The sequence below is a fragment of the Neoarius graeffei genome, chromosome 13 (assembly GCF_027579695.1).
Source record: "Neoarius graeffei isolate fNeoGra1 chromosome 13, fNeoGra1.pri, whole genome shotgun sequence".
Classification (NCBI taxonomy): Eukaryota; Metazoa; Chordata; class Actinopteri; order Siluriformes; family Ariidae; genus Neoarius; species Neoarius graeffei.
The window spans coordinates 44225190-44246177 of record NC_083581.1 but is presented as its reverse complement, the minus strand read 5'-3'; the positions used below and the strand labels follow the sequence as shown (position 1 = coordinate 44246177).

Here is a 20988-nt window from a genome sequence, read left to right as displayed (position 1 = left end):
GAATGATTGTGCAAAGCAGCATGGGATTTCCCAGGCTACTTGTGGAAGGCATCAGTGATCATCTTCTGGACAACAGTCAAGTCAGCAGTCTTCCCCATGATTGTGGTTGTGTGTACTGAACTAGACCGAGAGATGCACCGTGTTCATACTGTTTTACTCAAACTCGAAATGAAATATTCTAATATTTTGAGATGGGTTTTTTTTTATGTTTTTGTACTGTATGCCATACTGATTAAAATTAAAATAGAAAAATGCTTGAAACATTAGTTTGTGGAATGAGTCTATAATATATAACATTTTCACTTTCTTAAATAACTGATGGAAAATATTGAACTTTTTTACAATATTCTAATTTTTTGAGATGCACGTGTGTGTGCAATTTTTATATATATATATATATATATATATATATATATATATATATATATATATATATATAAATAACACACACACACACACACACACACAATTTTTTATTTATATATGAGTGATTCCACACTTATGGGTACTGAAATGGGGACATGAACTTATTTTTAAAAATTCACCTAAAACCATTTCTTTTTTTACCATCAGGTCACAAAACATGTAATCTTTAATGAATGATATGTTAAAAGATAACTTGAATTTTCTGAGATGTAATAAAAACATATTTATATGCCAAAGTCAAGCCTATGAGTTCCAAAATGATGTCTGTTACATTACTTCTGTTACGATTGTCCATCTCGCGTCTGTTACAAATTAATTACAATCTAGCTATATACCATGTTAATCTTATTGAAAGAATGTGTATGTTTATTCTACTACACATGTTTATTAATTATATTTGCTAAAATATCACCTTCCTATGTTTCAAAAAGTAATTCTACATTGTTAAAATTGAGAATATATATGTCCACAACACTTCTGTTACGTTCTGACTTTGGCATATAAAATGTTATTACATCTCAGAAAATTAAAGTTATCTTTTAACATATCATTCATTAAAGATTACATGTTTTGTGACCTGATGGTAAAAAAAGAAATGGTTTTAGGTGAATTTTTTTAAAATAAGTTCATGTCCCCATTTCAGTACCCATAAGCGTGGAATCACTCTATATATATATATATATATATATATATATATATAAATAAAAATTGTGTGTATATTTTATATATATATATATTTTATATATATATATATAAAAAATATATATAAAATATACACAATTTTTATTTATATATATATAATATAAATAATATACACACACATTATATATAGATACACACATATTGGTTCAAATAACCAAACAGTCAAGGGCACTTGAGGTATAGCAGGTAAACATGAAATAAGCAATATAAACAAACTAGCAGCTGTTAAGATGAGGTAGTGCAGAATAGTGCTAATGAGCGAGGTAAAGTGAGATGTGCGGTCCCTGAGTTCAGTGTGTTAATGAACGATGAGATGTATGAATGTGTGTGTTTGTTGGGGGGGGGGGGGAAACTGTGAGGATATGTCAGATGCTGAAGGGGGGGCAGGGGGGGTGTGCGAGCAGAATCTGTGGCAGGGGGCAGAGGGGGGAGGAGGGGCAGAACAGGGAGGGAGTTGAGCCTTCTGACCGTCTGGTGAAAGAAACTGTCCTTGAGCCTGCTGGTTTTGGCCCGGAGACTCCGCAGTCTCCTCCCCGACGGCAGCAGGCTGAAGAGGCTGTGAGATGGGTGGGTGGGGTTACCTGGAATCCTGATGGCTTTGCGGGTGAGGCGGGAGTTATAAATATCCATTAGAGAAGGGAGAGAGACACCAATGATCCTCTCAGCTGCTCTCACGATGCACTGCAGAGACTTGCAGCAGGACACGGTGCAGGCGCCGTACCACACGGTGATGCAGCTGGTCAGGATGTTCTCGATGGTGCCTCTGTAGAACGTGTGCATGATGGGGGCCGGGGCTCTTGCTCTCCTCAGTTTGCGGAGGAAGTACAGACGCTGTTGGGCTTTTTTGGCCAGTGATGCGGTGTTGTTGCTCCAGGACAGGTCTTCAGAGATGTGCACACCCAGAAACTTGGTGCTGCTCGCCCTCTCCACTGCAGCACCGTCGATAGATAGTGGAGCATGCTGGGTGTGCGCTCTCCTGAAGTCCACAACAATCTCCTTCATCTTCTCCACGTTCAGACGGAGATTGTTGTCCTTGCACCACCTGGCCAAGCGGCTCACCTCACTCCTGTAGATTGTCTCCAGTGGTTGCGTTAGACTTTTTCATTGTCCGTCATTTTGACGGACAGGGTCGTAAAAATTCCGTCATTGTCCATTATTATCTGTCATTTTATTTTAAGTTTTAAATGACAATGTATATAGGCTATAAATGCTATATATTTAATAACTTGTGTTTTCATGGACTCATTTTCATTTAAAAATGAATTCACAGAACAAGCTTGTATTATTTAATAATTTATTTATGTATTTATGATGCAAAAAGATGAACAGAGATTCTGACGTTTGGTCACTTGTGAACCCATTTTCCCTCCGCTAAAAACATTGCGGCTGTTGTGCCTTAACGGGCATATGAACAATGTTATTTTACAACGTAGCAAGACAATTGCAGTTAAAATATGAACAGTCCACTACAACGATTTAAGTGACAATCTAATTTGACCTGTTTGCGTGAGCTCAAACCTTCCTTCTGGCCCGCATGGATTTAAATTGGGAGCTCGCTTGTGCATAATCAAAGTCGTCAATGGAGACTGCTGCCGAGGCAATCGTCATTAAATTTTGCGTCTTTGCCTCGGACAGATGACTTCTCATTAACGTTTTAATTTTATTCTGAAGGCTGAACCCGCACTGTGCTGCGACACTGGAGACTGGAATAACCAGCGCCACTTCAGCCAAAGTTCTGAAGTCGGGAAACATTTCTCCCAGGGAAGTGATCAGAAGCCGGCAAGAGCCTCTGAAAGTTGGATTTCCCGACCCTGCTAGTACTCTCTTCATAGGGAGGAAATCCTGCAGCATGCGGTCTTTCTGCACCAGTGGTGCAGCTGCACCCCGCGTCTCGGCTCGGCGGAGCCTGGAACCTGACACGGAAGGTCTTAAATAAAACGAAGTTATGTTTAAATGTTAGTTTGTCTACCCGTGCTCTCATTAAAATGATAGTTCAGCAGATATTCGAGCAGTGACGTTCCTAAGCTTCCTAAGCTTGCTGGGGAAGAATACAATAAATCGACGTTTGTTTCATTTTAAAAACAAGAAAACAATTAGCCTAAATGAGCGCTATTGCATTAAGACGTACAGGCAGGGAAACGACACAAACAACCCAATGCATCTCTTTTTTTAATAGCAAAAATGACGTGTCTTCTGCAGAGAAGGGAAACATTAATACATCTCACTGTGCTAGTGGTTAGAAAAAAGTCAGAGCGCGGTCAGGAGCGCGATGGGGGGGAACAGCCTTGCGCAGTGGCTACAATGTATACATGAGTAGCCTATGCACTGAACATCAAGACTGCCGCAACGTCAGCTCAGGTTGAAAGTGACGGCAGTGAAGACTATGTATACTGTATGTAAGAAAACTCTGCCACAACTTGCCAATCATTTCAATTGTGTGTTTCATTATGTGTTATTATTAGGCTATTATTGTTATTGGTAATGGTAACGGTAAACATCCGTCAAAATGACCGACGGCCTTCAGATTTTTCCGTCATAGCTAAAAAAAATCCGTCAATGACGGACAATTGTCGGTTAACGTGACCTACGATTGTCTCATCGCCATTGTTGATGAGACCCACCACAGTCGTGTCATCCGCAAACTTAATGAAGAGATTTGAGCTGGATGTTGGTGTGCAGTCGTGGGTCAGCAGAGTGAAGAGGAGGGGGCTTAGCACACATCCTTGGGGGGCCCCCCGTGTTCAGTGTGATGGTGCTGGAGGAGTTGCTGCCGACCTGTACAGTCTGTGGTCTCCCCGTCAGGAAGGAAGTCCAGCAGCCAGTTGCACAGGGAGGTGTTGAGTCCCAGTTGGTCCAGTTTCTGAATGAGCTGCTGAGGAATGATTGTGTTGAATGCTGAGCTAAAGTCTATGAACAGCATTCTGACATACGAGTCTTTTGTCTCCAGGTGGGTGAGGGCTGAGTGGAGGGCAGTGGAGATGGCGTCATCAGTCAAACGGTTGGACTGATATGCAAACTGGAAAGGGTCCAGGGCGGGGGGGAGGGCAGACTTGATATGCCGCATGACTAGCCGCTCGAAGCACTTCATGAGGATGGGAGTGAGTGCGACAGGGCGGTAGTCATTGAAGCAGGAGGGAGACGGCTTCTTCGGGACCGGGATGATGGTGGTGGTTTTGAGGCACGTGGGGACAACAGCCTGGCTCAACGAGATGTTGAAGATGTCTGTAAAGACATCTGTGAGCTCCTCGGCACAGTCTCTCAGGACATGACCAGGAATGTTATCAGGACCCGGGGCTTTTCGTGCATTTGTCGTCCTGAGAGCTCTCCTCACGCTGTCTGGGGACAGCGTCAACACCTGGTCGCCAGGAGGTGGTGGGGTCTTCTGTGCCGTGGTGCTGTTGTCTGCCTCAAAGCGAGCGAAGAAGTCATTCAACTGATTCAGCAGTGATGTGGAGTTGTCACAGGTCTGCGGCGAGGGCTTGTAGTCTGTGATGGTCTGAATCCCCCGTCACAGGTTCCTGGTATCTCTGCTGTCGTTGAAATGGTCAGCAATGTGCCTGGAATACTGTCTCTTGGCCACCCTGATGCCTCATGACAGATTGGCCCTAGCTGTTCTCAGGCCCACCTCGTCCCCAGCTCTGAAGGCAGCGTTCCGAGCCCACAGGAGCCTATGGACTTCCCCTGTCAGCCATGGCTTCTGATTGGCCCGAATGGAGATGGTTCTGGTGACCGTAACGTCGTCCATACACTTCCTCATATATTACTGCATAAATATGACCTAAAACATCATCGGATTTTCACACAAGTCCTAAAAGTAGATAAAGAGAAGCCAGTTAAACAAATGATACAAAAATATTATACTTGGTAATTTATTTATTGAGGAAAATGATCCAATATTACATATCTGTGAGTGGCAAAAGTATGTGAACCTTTGCTTTCAGTATCTGGTGTGACCCCCTTGTGCAGCAATAACTGCAACTAAACATTTCCGGTAACTGTTGATCAGTCCTGCACACCAGCTTGGAGGAATTTTAGCCCGTTCCTCCGTACAGAACAGCTTCAACTCTGGGATGTTGGTGGGTTTCCTCACATGAACTACTCGCTTCAGGTCCTTCCACAACATTTCAATTGGATTAAGTTCAGGACTTTGACTTGGCCATTCCAAAACATTAACTTTATTCTTCTTTAACCATTCTTTGGTAGAACGACTTGTGTGCTTAGGGTCGTTGTCTTGCTGCATGACCCACCTTCTCTTGAGATTCAGTTCGTGGACAGATGTCCTGACATTTTCCTTTAGAATTCACTGGCATAATTCAGAATTCATTGTTCCATCAATGATGGCAAGCTGTCCTGACCCAGATGCAGCAAAACAGGCCCAAACCATGATACTACCACCATCATGTATCACAGATGGGATAAGGTTCTTATGCTGGAATGCAGTGTTTTCCTTTCTCCAAACATGACGCTTCTCATTTAAACCAAAAAGTTTTATTTTAGTCTCGTCCATCCACAAAACATTTTTCCAAAAGCCTTCTGGCTTGTCCACGTGATCTTTAGCAAACTGCAGACGAGCAGCAATGTTCTTTTTGGAGAGCAGTGGCTTTCTCTTTGCAACCCTGCCATGCACACCATTTGTTGTTCAGTGTTCTCCTGATGGTAGACTCATGAACATTAACATTAGCCAATGTGAGAGAGGCCTTCAGTTGCTTAGAAGTTACCCTGGGGTCCTTTGTGACCTCGCCGACTATTACACACCTTGCTTTTGGAGTGATCTTTGTTGGTCAACCACTCCTGGGGAGGGTAACAATGGTCTTGAATTTCCTCCATTTGTACACAAATCTGTCTGACTGTGGATTGGTGGAGTCCAAACTCTTTAGAGATGGTTTTGTAATCTTTTCCAGCCTGATGAGCATCAACAACGCTTTTTCTGAGGTCCTCAGAAATCTCCTTTGTCCGTGCCATGATACACTTCCACAAACATGTGTTGTGAAGATCAGACTTTGATAGATCCCTGTTCTTTAAATAAAACAGGGTGCCCACTCACACCTGATTGTCATCCCATTGATTGAAAACACCTGACTCTAATTTCACCTTCAAATTAACTGCTAATCCTAGAGGTTCACATACTTTTGCCACTCACAGATATGTAATATTGGATCATTTTCCTCAATAAACAAATGACCAAGTAGAATATTTTCATCTCATTTGTTGAACTGGGTTCTCTTTATCTACTTTTAGGACTTGTGTGAAAATCTGATGTTGTTTTAGGACATATTTATGCAGAAATATAGAAAATTCTAAAGGGTTCACAAACTTTCAAGCACCACTGTATGTTTTGTAGCTGGTTTGGTGACTTTAACCAGCGGCCTGTATGCTGGCATTAGCATAACAGTGGAATGATCTGACGCCCCAAGGTGGGGGAGGAGTAGGGCTTTGTAGGCGTCTTTATGCATGGTGTAAACATTGTCCAGAGTATTGTTTCCACGTGTGGGAAAGTTGATATGTCCACAGAGTTTTGGAAACACGCTTTTGGGGTTTGCATGATTTGAAATCCCCAGCCAGGATGAGGAAAGCATCTGGGTGGGCTGTCTGCTGCTCACTGATGTGCAGATAGAGTTCATTCAGTGCTTCACTCCTGTTGTTATTGGAGCCGGGAGGGATGTATATTGCTACCAGCAATATGGCTGTAAATTCCCTCGGCAGGTAGAATGGCCGACACTTAATAATCATAAACTCCACCAGAGGTGAGCAGTGTTTGCAGACCACAACAGCATCACGGCACCAGGCATCACTGATGTAAACACAGAGTCCTCCGCCACGAGTCTTCCCCCCCCGACTAGCGCTCTGTCTGACCGGTAGCATGTTAGCCGGGCTAGCTGAATGGCACAGTCTGTCATTAAGCCATGTTTCCACAAACACAAGGACACAGCACTCACTCACAGACTTAAAAGATGAGCGGAGCAGGCGGACATAATCCAGCTTGTTGTCCAGCGAGCGTACGTTGGCCAGAGTGATGGTATGGATAGCCGGCCAGTGAGGGCTAGCCGCTAGCCTAGCTCAGATACGTCCGCGTTTGCCTCTCTTCTGCTTCCGCATGTTCCGCCTGTGGCGCTTCCACTGCGGGCTGGATGCAGGAGTGGGGGTCAGTGATTGAGCAGGCCTCCGGAGCAAACCGTAGCCGCATAGCACTTCCGGGTCTGCTGGGTTTATATCCGTGAATATAGTTCTGCGGATGTCGAGCAGAAACTCACGGGAGTATGTGCGTCTTGAGACTGATGGACGATAACAAAAGTTCATCTCAATACTTTGTTATATACCCTTTGTTGGCAATGACAGAGGTCAAACGTTTTCTGCAAGTCTTCACAAGGTTTTCACACACTGTTGCTGGTATTTTGGCCCATTCCTCCATGCAGATCTCCTCTAGAGCAGTGATGTTTTGGGGCTGTCGCTGGGCAACACGGACTTTCAACTCCCTCCAAAGATTTTCTATGGGGTTGAGATCTGGAGACTAGCTAGGCCACTCCAGGACCTTGAAATGCTTCTTACGAAGCCACTCCTTCGTTGCCCGGGCGGTGTGTTTGGGATCATTGTCATGCTGAAAGACCCAGCCACGTTTCATCTTCAATGCCCTTGCTGATGGAAGGAGGTTTTCACTCAAAATCTCATGATACATAGCCCCATTCATTCTTTTCTTTACACGGATCAGTCGTCCTGATCCCTTTGCAGAAAAACAGCCCCAAAGCATGATGTTTCCACCCCCATGCTTCCCAGTAGGTATGGTGTTCTTTGGATGCAACTCAGCATTCTTTCTCCTCCAAACACGACAAGTTGAGTTTTTACCAAAAAGTTCTATTTTGGTTTCATCTGACCATATGACATTCTCCCAATCCTCTTCTGGATCATCCAAATGCTCTCTAGCAAACTTCAGACGGGCCTGGACATGTACTGGCTTAAGCAGGGGGACACGTCTGGCACTGCAGTATTTGAGTCCCTGGTGGCGTAGTGTGTTACTGATGGTAGCCTTTGTTACTTTGGTCCCAGCTCTCTGCAGGTCATTCACTAGGTCCCCCCGTGTGGTTCTGGGATTTTTGCTCACCGTTCTTGTGATCATTTTGACCCCACGGGGTGAGATCTTGCATGGAGCCCCAGATCGAGGGAGATCATCAGTGGTCTTGTATGTCTTCCATTTTCTAATAATTGCTCCCACAGTTGATTTCTTCACACCAAGCTGCTTACCTATTGCAGATTCAGTCTTCCCAGCCTGGTGCAGGTCTACAATTTTGTTTCTGGTGTCCTTTGACAGCTCTTTGGTCTTGGCCATAGTGGAGTTTGGAGTGTGACTGTTTGAGGTTGTGGACAGGTGTCTTTTATACTGATAATGAGTTCAAACAGGTGCCATTAATACAGGTAATGAGTGGAGGGCAGAGGAGCCTCTTGAAGAAGTTACACGTCTGTGAGAGCCAGAAATCTTGCTTGTTTGTAGGTGACCAAATACTTATTTTACCGAGGAATTTACCAATTAATTCATTAAAAATCCTACAATGTGATTTCCTGGATTCTTTCCCCCCCATTCTGTCTCTCATAGTTGAGGTATACCTATGATGAAAATTACAGGCCTCTCATCTTTTTAAGTGGGAGAACTTGCACAATTGGTGGCTGACTAAATACTTTTTTGCCCCACTGTATTTTGGTCATATAGATGAAAGTCTTCCGGATTTACCCGGAAATCCGGATATTTGACAAAACTCTTGAAAATCTCCAGTTTTCTGAATGGAGAAATTTATTTTTCGCGTTCCGTTTCATAGAAATTCGGTTTTGCGATCGCACGGCTTGTTTATGTTCGGCGACAGGGCGCCGCCATTTTTGTAGTCTCGCAATGCTTGCTGGTGTGTACGAGACCTTATATGCTTATATACATATCTCATGTCATGTGAACAAGATTTTATTGTGATATCGTACTTTAGAAAACACGGTCTCTCTTTTGTGTAACTATTTAATATCAGTTGAATTATTATTTTCTAAACATACATGTGTCAGAAAACAGAATCCAGGGACACATGTCCGCCCAGGGGCATTTTGAGTTATTGACAGATTCAGAAAGTACAGTTTCTAAGCTTTCCAATGATGCCTTCCATGTGGAGATCTGACAATATTTGAAGAATGTGCGGCCTTTTGAAAGTGTATACTTTTTAAAACAGGAAAGGGAGAAAAATCGCCCTCAAAGTTTTCCATCTCAGCTACTCTGGGTGTAGGGCGGGCACATAATGGTGCTCATTTGCATGACATTAAGGAAAGCCCTACCCCCTACTAGCTAGCATGATGCTACTTTCATGTAAACAAAGATCACCACGTCAATTTTCCTTCCATGCAAAGTATGCCCAACACAATTATGAAGTACAAAAATAAGTCCTAAAGTATACTTTAACGTTTTGTGGTTGAAAAATTACTCACACCGTAAGAAAGAAAGATAGCACGATGATGACACAACTAACACAACACTAGTTTCATGTAAAGCCTCGGTCACAACCGGCCGTACAGTACGTGCTCCTACGGCCGGTCTACATGCAAAAAACGCAAGAAACGCATGGAGAGCGCGCATGAAACGCACAAGAGCGCACGTGTGATGTGCTGATTTTCGAGCCGCAGACCGGCCGCAGAGGTTCTTTGTCATGTCAAACAAACTCTACGGGCGCTTATGTTTTTTTTCAGGTTGCAAGACAAACTTACGGCCAACGCGCGTCTTTCTCGGTGAACAAAAAAAAAAAAAAAAACGCAGCGATTTGGGAAACGCCAAAAATCACACGGCCAAAAAATCTTGCGTCCGGTTGTGACCTAGGCTTAACCAAACCACAACACTCTCCGTTACATGCAAAAATAACCACACAGCCTTAGATTAATAAACTTACCCCATCAGAAAGAGAAACAGCGCCTTGCACACACCAATGCCTCCGATGGAACGTAGTCCTAGAACGGTCCGTGTATCATCCGATCATTCAAGTATTCCATTCAATCTGGAAAACGAGGTTGCGTTTTTTTTTGCTAGAAATGGTTATCTCCGATGTAAATAGCGTGTGTCTGTTTGCTTCGCGGTGTTTCAGCTCCTCTGCGCTCTGTTTAGCTTCCTCATTCCATAGTGAAATTACATGCCTGTATGCAGCTAAGTAGCCATGCGCTCAGCCCGTATCATACAGCTGATTCGCGAAAAAAAAAAAAAAAAGACTTAAATCATCATGTGAATGGCCCATATGGTAATTTACCCACACCCCCCCAGCAGGCTACAGTCCTGACAAAAACGAGACAATTTGCAACAAAAAAAATGTATGCTTTTCCAACAAAACAGTCTATTATCTGAAATACTGATTGCATTCAAGATCTCAACTTGCACATGATGGAAAAAAAAACAAAAATCACAAATTTCGAAAAAAAATGCTTCTTTTGTGATTATCTCGGATTCGTTTCGGCCGACATGTGTCCCTGGATTCTGTGAGGGGTCACATATGCAGTATTGCACATAAGATGTGACAGCATCACTTTATATAAGTTTTGACATCCAATAGTGAAAATTCTGAATTTAGAACAATGCACTCCTGAAAATTACTCTAACTAGGGGAATTAAATTTGATATTTTTGACATGTTAATCATTAATGTACATGAAAGAAAAAGGCTTCCAAGTTGTAACTTGTTTTAGTGAAAATAAGTACTAGAATGCACTAGAATGCAGGGTTTTGCGTGTTGTGTTAAGTTTTTTTCGGGGGACGTTGCCCCACCCAATCTTAGTTTGACTTTCAAAAGTTCAGGATTTTTTTCTTTGCTCCACTTTCATCTCTATGGTCACATGACAAAAATAATTAATTTCCTTGATTTATCTGGATCATTTGTCGAAATATTGCTGGCTGAAATCCTGGGGTTTCACATGTAAAACTCCATTGTTTTATTCAGTATCGAGTGACAGTTTTTTGTTGTTTTTTTTGCCCCTCAGAGTGGGCACAGATGACATACCCGGAGCACGACCTGCATGAGAAAGGTAAAGACTGGAAGGCCTGTCTGGCTGTGATGAATGAAGGAGCTAGACACGTTCGACTGAAGGACAGAAAGCGTAAGGTATGCAAGACTAATCTTTTAATCTAATAGAACCAAATGTACCTCGCAAATAAACTTCATTTAACATGAGCTAACAAACGTTATAAAGAGTGAGCTTAGTAGTGTTAGCTACTCTCGTGTTTTCATGACCATGATTTAATCTGTGAAAACATAAGCCGAGAAATAAAATGTTCCGTTATATGCCTGATTGAGTAATCCTTGTACTAGTATGTACATAAATAGGATTTTATGACTTGCAGTCAGTTCATGGTTTTGTTGTCTTTTTTTTGTCTGTGAAATACAAATCTAAATGAACATTGAAGAGCAGTAACTGTGTTTTGTTATTCATCTAATAAAATTTTTTTTGGCCTGGCCGACTTGACCATAGACCAAGTACAACCCCGATTCCAAAAAAGTTGGGACAAAGTACAAATTGTAAATAAAAACGGAATGCAATAATTTACAAATCTCAAAAACTGATATTGTATTCACAATAGAACATAGACAACATATCAAATGTCGAAAGTGAGCCATTTTGAAATTTCATGCCAAATATTGGTTCATTTGAAATTTCATGACAGCAACACGTCTCAAAAAAAGTTGGGACAGGGGCAATAAGAGGCTGGAAAAGTTAAAAGGTACAAAAAAGGAACAGCTGGAGGACCAAATTGCAACTCATTAGGTCAATTGGCAATAGGTCATTAACATGACTGGGTATAAAAAGAGCATCTTGGAGTGGCAGCGGCTCTCAGAAGTAAAGCTGGGAAGAGGATCACCAATCCCCCTAATTCTGCGCCGACAAATAGTGGAGCAATATCAGAAAGGAGTTCGACAGTGTAAAATTGCAAAGAGTTTGAACATATCATCTACAGTGCATAATATCATCAAAAGATTCAGAGAATCTGGAAGAATCTCTGTGCGTAAGGGTCAAGGCCGGAAAACCATACTGGGTGTCCGTGATCTTCGGGCCCTTAGACGGCACTGCATCACATACAGGCATGCTTCTGTATTGGAAATCACAAAATGGGCTCAGGAATATTTCCAGAGAACATTATCTGTGAACACAATTCACCGTGCCATCCGCCGTTGCCAGCTAAAACTCTATAGTTCAAAGAAGAAGCCGTATCTAAACATGATCCAGAAGCGCAGACGTCTTCTCTGGGCCAAGGCTCATTTAAAATGGACTGTGGCAAAGTGGAAAACTGTTCTGTGGTCAGATGAATCAAAATTTGAAGTTCTTTATGGAAATCAGGGACGCCGTGTTATTCGGACTAAAGAGGAGAAGGACGACCCAAGTTGTTATCAGCGCTCAGTTCAGAAGCCTGCATCTCTGATGGTATGGGGTTGCATTAGTGCGTGTGGCATGGGCAGCTTACACATCTGGAAAGACACCATCAATGCTGAAAGGTATATCCAGGTTCTAGAGCAACATATGCTCCCATCCAGACGACTTCTCTTTCAGGGAAGACCTTGCATTTTCCAACATGACAATGCCAAACCCAGTGCTGGGAATAACGGCGTTAGAGTATAACGGCGTTACTAACGGAGCCACATTTTGGGTAACGGAATAATTACTTAGTTACTTAATCCATATTTGTATCGCCGTTACCGTTACTCGGGAAGTAACGTGATGCGTTACAATTTGATATGGGCGCCTTGACAACATGAGCATTGGCAACACGGTACCGCAATATATAATAATAATTATATACCAATATGGCTTTTACATTCTCCCATTCACCCTTTGAATGCAAGAGAACAAATCGTGATTTGCTAAGATGTTCTAGGTGGGTGGAGTCGATTGTGTTTTCCCGCTACGCACACACACGCGCACACAGAGATGGGGAAGAGACAATGGCAGCACCAAGCCGCAAAGTCGCTTTTTCGAACTGGAAACACCGGCATAATTTCACGCTGGTTGAAGTCAAAGGCAATAATGTTTATGTCCAATGCAAACTGTGCCCTGGAAACAAAGTTCTGTAAATGCGTTAGTAACTGCGTTACTTCACTAGAAAAGAACAGTTATCCTCGTTTATCTGTAAGCAAAAAAAAAAAAAAAAAGTAACGCAATAAATACTTTTCCTGGTAACTAGTTACTTTTCTAGTGAAGTAACGCAGTTACTAACGCAATTACTTTTTTGGAGAAGTAACTAGTACTTGTAACTAATTACTTTTTCAAAGTAATGTGCCCAGCACTGGCCAAACCACATACTGCATCAATTACAGCATCATGGCTGCGTAGAAGAAGGGTCCGGGTACTGAACTGGCCAGCCTGCAGTCCAGATCTTTCACCCATAGAAAACGACATTTGGCGCATCGTAAAACGGAAGATGTGACAAAAAAGACCTAAGACAGTTGAGCAACTAGAATCCTACATTAGACAAGAATGGGTGAACATCCCTATCCCTAAACTTGAGCAACTTGTCTCCTCAGTCCCCAGACGTTTACAGACTGTTGTAAAGAGAAAAGGGGATGTCTCACAGTGGTAAACATGGCCTTGTCCCAACTTTTTTGAGATGTGTTGTCATGAAATTTAAAATCACCTAATTTTTCTCTTTAAATGATATATTTTCTCAGTTTAAACATTTGATATGTCATCTATGTTCTATTCTGAATAAAATATGGAATTTTGAAACTTCCACATCATTGCATTCCGTTTTTATTTACAATTTGTACTTTGTCCCAACTTTTTTGGAATCGGGGTTGTATGATGCGACGTTCCGTAACGTGTTTGACTCCACAGCTGTAAGCCATATTGTATTGGATCATTATTGTATCATGGCTTTGTTACTCTGTTACTGTGCAGTTAAAAGCAGTGAGAGATGTGAGTGAACAAGTGGCATCAGTCCAAGAATTCAAACCCGAACCCACTGCTGAGATCGACGTCGAGCTCTCAGACGGTGACAGCAATGACCCACAGCAGACGCCAGCGCTTAAAAACAAACTCAAGAGAGAGTCTGATGATGAGCCACTGTCGGAACATGAATATGAGCCGAGTGCTCAGGGTAAGCCTGGATGGAAATTATAAGCAGCTATGGAACTTGTCCAATTCTCACTTTAATTTACCATTCTGAACTTCAGGAGAAATGTTTTAAACTATTGAGATTTAAAAAAAAAAAAAAAAAAAAAAAAAAAAGAGAATTTTCCTTTGAGGTTCTCAAATCAGATGGGTAGAGTCTCAGTCTCATTTCTCTCTCTGATGTGCTAACCAGCTCCTCCTTTGATTGTAGTGCATCTGGGCCATCCGGATCGGGATGTGAAGGTGCCTCAGTTTGCGATGTACTCCGCGTTAGAGAGGCCGAATCCTCCACTCGTCGCTCGTCACCTCATCAGGTTCATCTTCCCGGAGGAAGTGCTGGTGCAGAGCAACGTGTACGGCAATGCCAAGTACGGCATCCTTCCACTGGACCACAACAAGATCTCAGCACTCAGGGGTGAGACACACCAACTACTCACACACTCTCTCTCTCTCTCTCACCACATCACTGAGTACTCTGGCATTGAAATAATGGCAGAACAAACAACTTAAATATTTGTTTTTAGAGAAATTTAACTCAAATAGCTTTTCTTCTTCTTCCAGTATCTTGGGTAATTCTAACTTGTATTCCAAACTGATCATTTCAGCTCAGATAACACCAGATAATAACTAAACTAACGTAGAAAACTTGCAAAATCAAACAACTCAGAATATGCAAATGTATCCCGAACACCGATCAAAACTCGGAGAACTGAGCAGTAGTAATATTACTAAAGCATGTTTTGTTGAAAAGTTACTGCAACAGTTGGAGTGTAACTCAACAGCTTTACAGTCTGTACAAAAACACGATGCATTTCAAAAACATCACGTTATTTCATAAACGTATAGAATGGGGATAAGACATGCGGTAGGAAGTAGAAGCGTGAGAAAATTGCAATAAACAGTTGTTAAAAATGTATCGTCAAGTGTAAAACTGGGTTTTGAGACGGAGCTTAATAAATTTTGATTTCTTGCCAGAGCATCTCATCTCATTATCTCTAGCCGCTTCACCCTGTTCTAAAGAGTCGCAGGCAAGCTGGAGCCTATCCCAGTTGACTATGGGCGAAAGGCGGGGTACACCCTGGACAAGTCGCCAGGTCATCACAGGGCTGACACATAGACACAGACAACCATTCACACTCACATTCACACCTACGGTCAATTTAGAGCCACCAGTTAACCTAACCTGCATGTCTTTGGACTGTGGGGGAAACCGGAGCACCCGGAGGAAACCCACGCGGACACGGGGAGAACATGCAAACTCCACACAGAAAGGCCCTCGCCGGCCCCGGGGCTCGAACCTTCTTGCTGTGAGGTGACAGCGCTAACCACTACACCACCATGCCGCCCCTGCCAGAACATCAAATTTTGGAAATGGAGGTTCGACATCAGGAAAGAATTATTGTCTTTGGAAGCAGCTAAAAGTGATTGAGGGATAGATGAACAGTTGAATATGAATAGTTTACACACGCACTTACTTCAAAAGATTGAAAAGGGAATAAATAAAGTCCTGTTTCTCCCCATCTAGAGTATCTGTGCGAGCGTTTCCCCTACATGAAGCTGGATGAGGACGGACCCAACTGGAAGGAGTGTGTTTACGCCATCAACGGTGCCATCCGGAAAACCAGACACACACTGAAGAAATGTCACAAACAGGCACGAGAAGGAACCCTGATGACATCATGACTACAACTAATTGCCTCATCACTTTGGGACTTGTGGAGGAGTGGCTTTTCTTTTTTGTTTCGTTTTTTGTAAAGACAACATGCATAAAAATTCAGTGTACATGTTAATTTAATTTAATTTGCTTGCAAATAGGGACAGTTCCAACTTGAAAGTAATTGTTAATAAAACGAACCTTTATTCAAATGTTCTATTTAGACAGAAACAGATCGGCTATATCCTGATAAAGTGCGAAACGAGCATTAATCATACACTAACAAAGAGCTAACATCCCACAGCGTGTCCTGAAGTCAGATGATCTTGGACACGAGACGATGCCTTGTGTACTTTAATCTTTATAACTGAAAGATACGAAAATACAAATGGACTGTCTTTTTTTTTTTTTTTTAAACTATCAGACTGTTGTTGTGGTTACATCTCACTGCTAGTCAGCTTGAATTATACTATTTAAACCTACTGAAGCCTAAAATTATTCCATTTCTGTGTAATTTAATTAACCAGTGTTTGCAACCTTTTCAATACGATGGTCAAAATTTGCTTTCAAGTGGCAGATGCTTACGTTTTGCTCACAACATTAAACTGTAGTGCACAATGTAGGGTATACAACACGATTAGGCTGTGTAATGGTAGATCATTGTAAAATAAAAGATTTCACTCAATGTAATGTAGTGACTAACGTAACCCCTTTATAGAGACGTAATCTCTCTACTGGTAGAACAATGAACTTGTCTCCTCTTCCTTAGCTGAAGCTGTGCACTCGGCTCCCCTCCTTTAAACGTTACGCTGCAAAAATGATAGCTTAACAAGTTAGAATATCTTGAAAATAGTTGAAACGATCTAGCATTTCCTGTTAGAAGAATACAAGACACCAACTCTGAGATTACTAAAACTAGTTCTAGATTGGAACCAACTTATTCCAAGATGTCTTGTCAAGTAAAATTATCTGTCCATGCAGCAAGATGATTTCACTAGTAGTAAGGAATTTTCTCCTCACATTCAATTTTTTTGCAGTGTACAACAAAGCAAATGCTCTGTTTTACTCTTCAAGTTATTAAGGTTTCTAGGTTGTTACCTAGAAACCGTAAACTCCTCTGTCCTGAAGATGTCTGAAAACTTCCCCATGCTGTTTATTATTAGTGGAGCGTCTGCTGTAAAAGTTCCTGTACGATGAGCTGTTACCTTAGAAATATCGTATTAGAACCAGTGCATTAATATAAACCTGTAATTTGCAGCTGCACTACTGTCACAGCTGGTGTTAAAGAAAATTAATCAACATCATCTGACCAATCAGAATTCAGCACTCCCTGATTTGTGAGTTACCTTTCTTCTCCTCTGCACTCCGTGCATCCTCGGGTACAGATCGGTCTGCAGCCGGACGTTTTCTTCGTTTTCTCCAGCGCTTCTCTTTGCCGTCCTTCTGCAGGTCATTATCTCATGGATCCTCCTCTTGAGCATCTCTAGCTGCTTCCTGTTTCTGCTCAAATACTCTCGGAGCTCGATGTCTCCTGCACTTGTTTGTCCTTCCCCTGACGATGTGCAGGACGACAGTGTGAGGAAGGATGTTTGCTGCGTCCTGTCCCCATACAGAGTTTCTCTGCAGTTTTGTTTGAGGTGAAGGACCAAGAGAGCTGACTGCCTCTTAACTTCTACAGCTGACTGTGGCAGCATTTTTTTTTAAATAAATAAAGCTGTAAACAGGAAGGCAAGTGATCAGCAAGTCTTTCCTGTCTGAATGAATCACATGCATGACGATCGCATGGTTGACAAACAGAATTAAAGCCCTTGCAATTTTCAAAGGAAAATAACGTGTTAAAAGTCCGCCCTATGACCCCGTACTGTTTTATAACGCATCAAACACACATCCTGTGCAAGAACAGGCAAAGCTACCTTCGGCTCCTGTATAGGGCTTTAGAGAAACATTCTAGTTTTATCAAGCTCAAATGTTTCTGATGTGATACAACACTTACATGAAGCTACTTGCATCACAAACGCTGCCAAGGGCTGCATGAGCTTTTATTTTATTTTAAATTAAAGTAATTAGAGAAAAAGCTGGTGAGCAGAAAGAAGAGGCACTGCAGCTTTCATCTTCACTAAGATCTCTGAATTCCTGTAATTGGACCACAGGTTGTCAATCTTCTGCTCGAGCATCTGCACTGCTGGAGGGGGAAAGATAAGTATTTTATTATTTAAATAAAGTCAGATGATTAATTTGCAGACGACAAAGAGATTTTTGATGACTTTTATCCCCCCATGTACTCGGGGGCATCCAAACATTTCTTAGTGGGAGCCAGATGCAGAAAGCCTCCTGTCCGCCAAGTGCATTTTGTGAATAAAGAAAAATATGAGGGATTAATTAGATTATTTGGGATGCACGTAGAGATGGCTATTATTTCCTTTCCGATACTGAAACCTCTCTCATATTTTTGAAACACTTAACAATTACATTGTAATATAATCAATTCTAAAGTATAAATATAATAGAATAAATCCGAACAAAACAAAGCCTCTTTATATATGGTGCCTTGCAAAAGTACTCATCCCCCTCGGTGGGTGTTTGTCCTGTTTTGTTGCATTACAAGATGGGATTAAAATGGATGGGGGGGGAGGGGGGTTAGTACCATTTCATTTACACAACATGCCTACCACTTTAAAGGTGCAAATTGTTTTTTTATTGTGACACAAACAATAATTAAGATGAAAAAAAAAACAGAAATCTGGAGTGTGCATAAGTATTCACCCCCTTTCGTATGAAACCCCTAAATAAGAGCTGGTCCAACCAATTCACTTCATAAGTCACATAATCAGTTGATTACAATCCACCTGTGTGCAATCAAAGTGTCACATGATCTGTCACATGATGTCTGTATAAATCAACCTGTTCTGGAAGGACCCTGACTCTGCAACACTACTAAGCAAGCGACATGAAAACCAAGGAGCCTCCAAACAGGTCAGAGACAAAGTTGTGAAGTATAGATCAGGGTTGGGTCATAAAAAATATCCCAAACTTTGAATATCCCAGGGAGCACCATTAAATCCATTATCGCAAAATGGAAAGAATATGGCACCACTACAAACCTGACGAGAGAAGGCCACCCACCAAAACTCACAGACCGGGCAAGGAGGGTAATTAATCAGAGTTGCAACAAAGACACCAACGATAACGCTGAAGGAGCTGCAAAGATCCACAGCGGAGATGGGAGCGTCTGTCCATAGGACCACTTTAAGCCGTATGCTCCACAGAGTGGGGCTTTATGGAAGAGTGGCCAGAAAAAAAGCCATTGGTGAAGAAAACACGTTTGCAGTTTGCCCAACAGCATGTGGCAGACTCCCCAAACACATGGAAGAAGATTCTCTGGTCAGATGAGACAAAAAAGTTAAACTTTTTGGCCATCATGGGAAATGCCATGTGTGGCGCAAACCCAGCACCCTGAGAACACCATTCCTACAGTGAAGTATGGTGGTGGCAGCATCATGCTGTGGGGATGTTTTTCATCTGCAGGGACAGGAAAGCTGGTCAGGACTGAAGGAAAGATGGATGGCACTAAATCCAGGGCAATTCTGGAGGAAAACCTGTTTGAGTCGGCCAGAGGTTTGAAACTGGGATGAAGGTTCACGTTCCAGCAGGACAATGACCCTAAACATACTGCTAAAGCTACACTGGAGTGGTTTAAAAGGAAGCATTTAAATGTCTTGGAATGGCCTAGTCAAAGCCCAGACCTCAATCCAATTGAGAATCTGTGGCATAACTTGAAGATTGCTGTTCACCAACACAACCCATCTAACTTGAAGGAGTCGGAGCAGTTTTGCCTTGAGGAATGGGCAAAAATCCCAGTGGCTAGATGTGCTAAGCTTACAGAGACATACCCCAAGAGACTTACAGCTGTAACTGCAGCAAAAGGTGTCTCTACAAAGTATTGACTTTGAAGGGGGTGAATACCAATGCACACTCCAGATTTCTGTTTATTCATCTTAATTATTGTCTGTGTCACAATAAAAGAACAATGTGCACCTTTAAAGTGGTAGGCATGTTGTGTAAATCAAATGGTGCTAACTGCCCAAAATCCATTTTAATACCAGCTTGTAATGTGACAAAACAGGACAAACACCAAGGGGGATGAATACTTTTGCAAGGCACTGTATAAACATTTCCGTTTCCTTAAAAAAACAAAACAAAAACAAACACATCCCTCTTTTTGCCACTTGGGAAAGGATCCAATCAAGCAGATACATTTTCTCCAATATCCAATCCACCATTTTTTTGTTGGTATCTGCCCAATATGAACACTGGATATCGGATTAGTGCTGTCTCTAGATCCCCCCCCCCAAAAAAAAAGTAGTGTCAAATCTTTCAGCTCCCAAACATTTGTAATATTTGACAGCGAGAACTTTTTTCCTTTTTAAATGCATGATGTTTCAGTGCTATAATATGTAATCAAACATGAGCGAAGAGGAGGCTCATGAGCTTTGCAGATCGACAAAGAAACGAAGATGGTTAATCTGTTCAGGAATTTATTCATCTTTAACCAGCTTTGATTCTTTGTCTATCTAAAAAGCTCATGACTGTCCCTCATTGCTCTGATGTTAAAAAGAGGTTTCTAAAGAAGCATTTTGATTTAAAAAAATAGATAGATAGTTGAACAGTAAGAAGTGGCGCACAACAGCTGAAATAATTTAACGACTCATATATGCAAGTCTCAGTGTTAAAAGAGCTGTTTTAAAGATTCTGCAAACAAAAGTAGTTTGGGATGCCCTGCTCTAAACAAGACTTGCACGGTACCAACCCAGACCGTGCTCTCTGTTTCATTCATGCTTGGGGAAGCCATAGCCCAAAGGTTAGAGAAGCAGCTTTGGGAACAAAAGGTCACTGGTTTGATTCCCTGGACCAGCAGGAATGGCTGAAGTGCCCTTGAGCAAGGCACCTAACCCCCAAACTGCTCCGGGTACGCGTGCTCACACCCCCAGATGGGTTAAGTGCAGAGAAAGAATGTCACTGTGCTTTAATGTATTATGTGATGAATAAATTCACAAAAATCACTAGTTTCCATGTAGGTAAGAAAATGGACAAACTGGACACGATAAA

At 42.0% G+C, this 20988-nt stretch overlaps 1 protein-coding gene across 1 annotated transcript in view; it reads left to right on the top strand.

Annotated features, from left to right (window-relative positions):
• Positions 1–16572, top strand: part of LOC132896750 (BEN domain-containing protein 2-like) — a 33842-nt gene extending 17270 nt beyond the window's left edge. The window contains exons 7-10 of the mRNA XM_060937793.1: positions 11109–11230; positions 14016–14214; positions 14440–14643; positions 15754–16572. Of these exons, the coding sequence (XP_060793776.1) occupies positions 11109–11230; positions 14016–14214; positions 14440–14643; positions 15754–15911 (683 nt within the window). The 3' untranslated portion in view covers positions 15912–16572. The remainder of the gene's footprint in view (positions 1–11108; positions 11231–14015; positions 14215–14439; positions 14644–15753) is intronic.
• The last annotated feature ends 4416 nt before the right edge of the window (positions 16573–20988 follow it).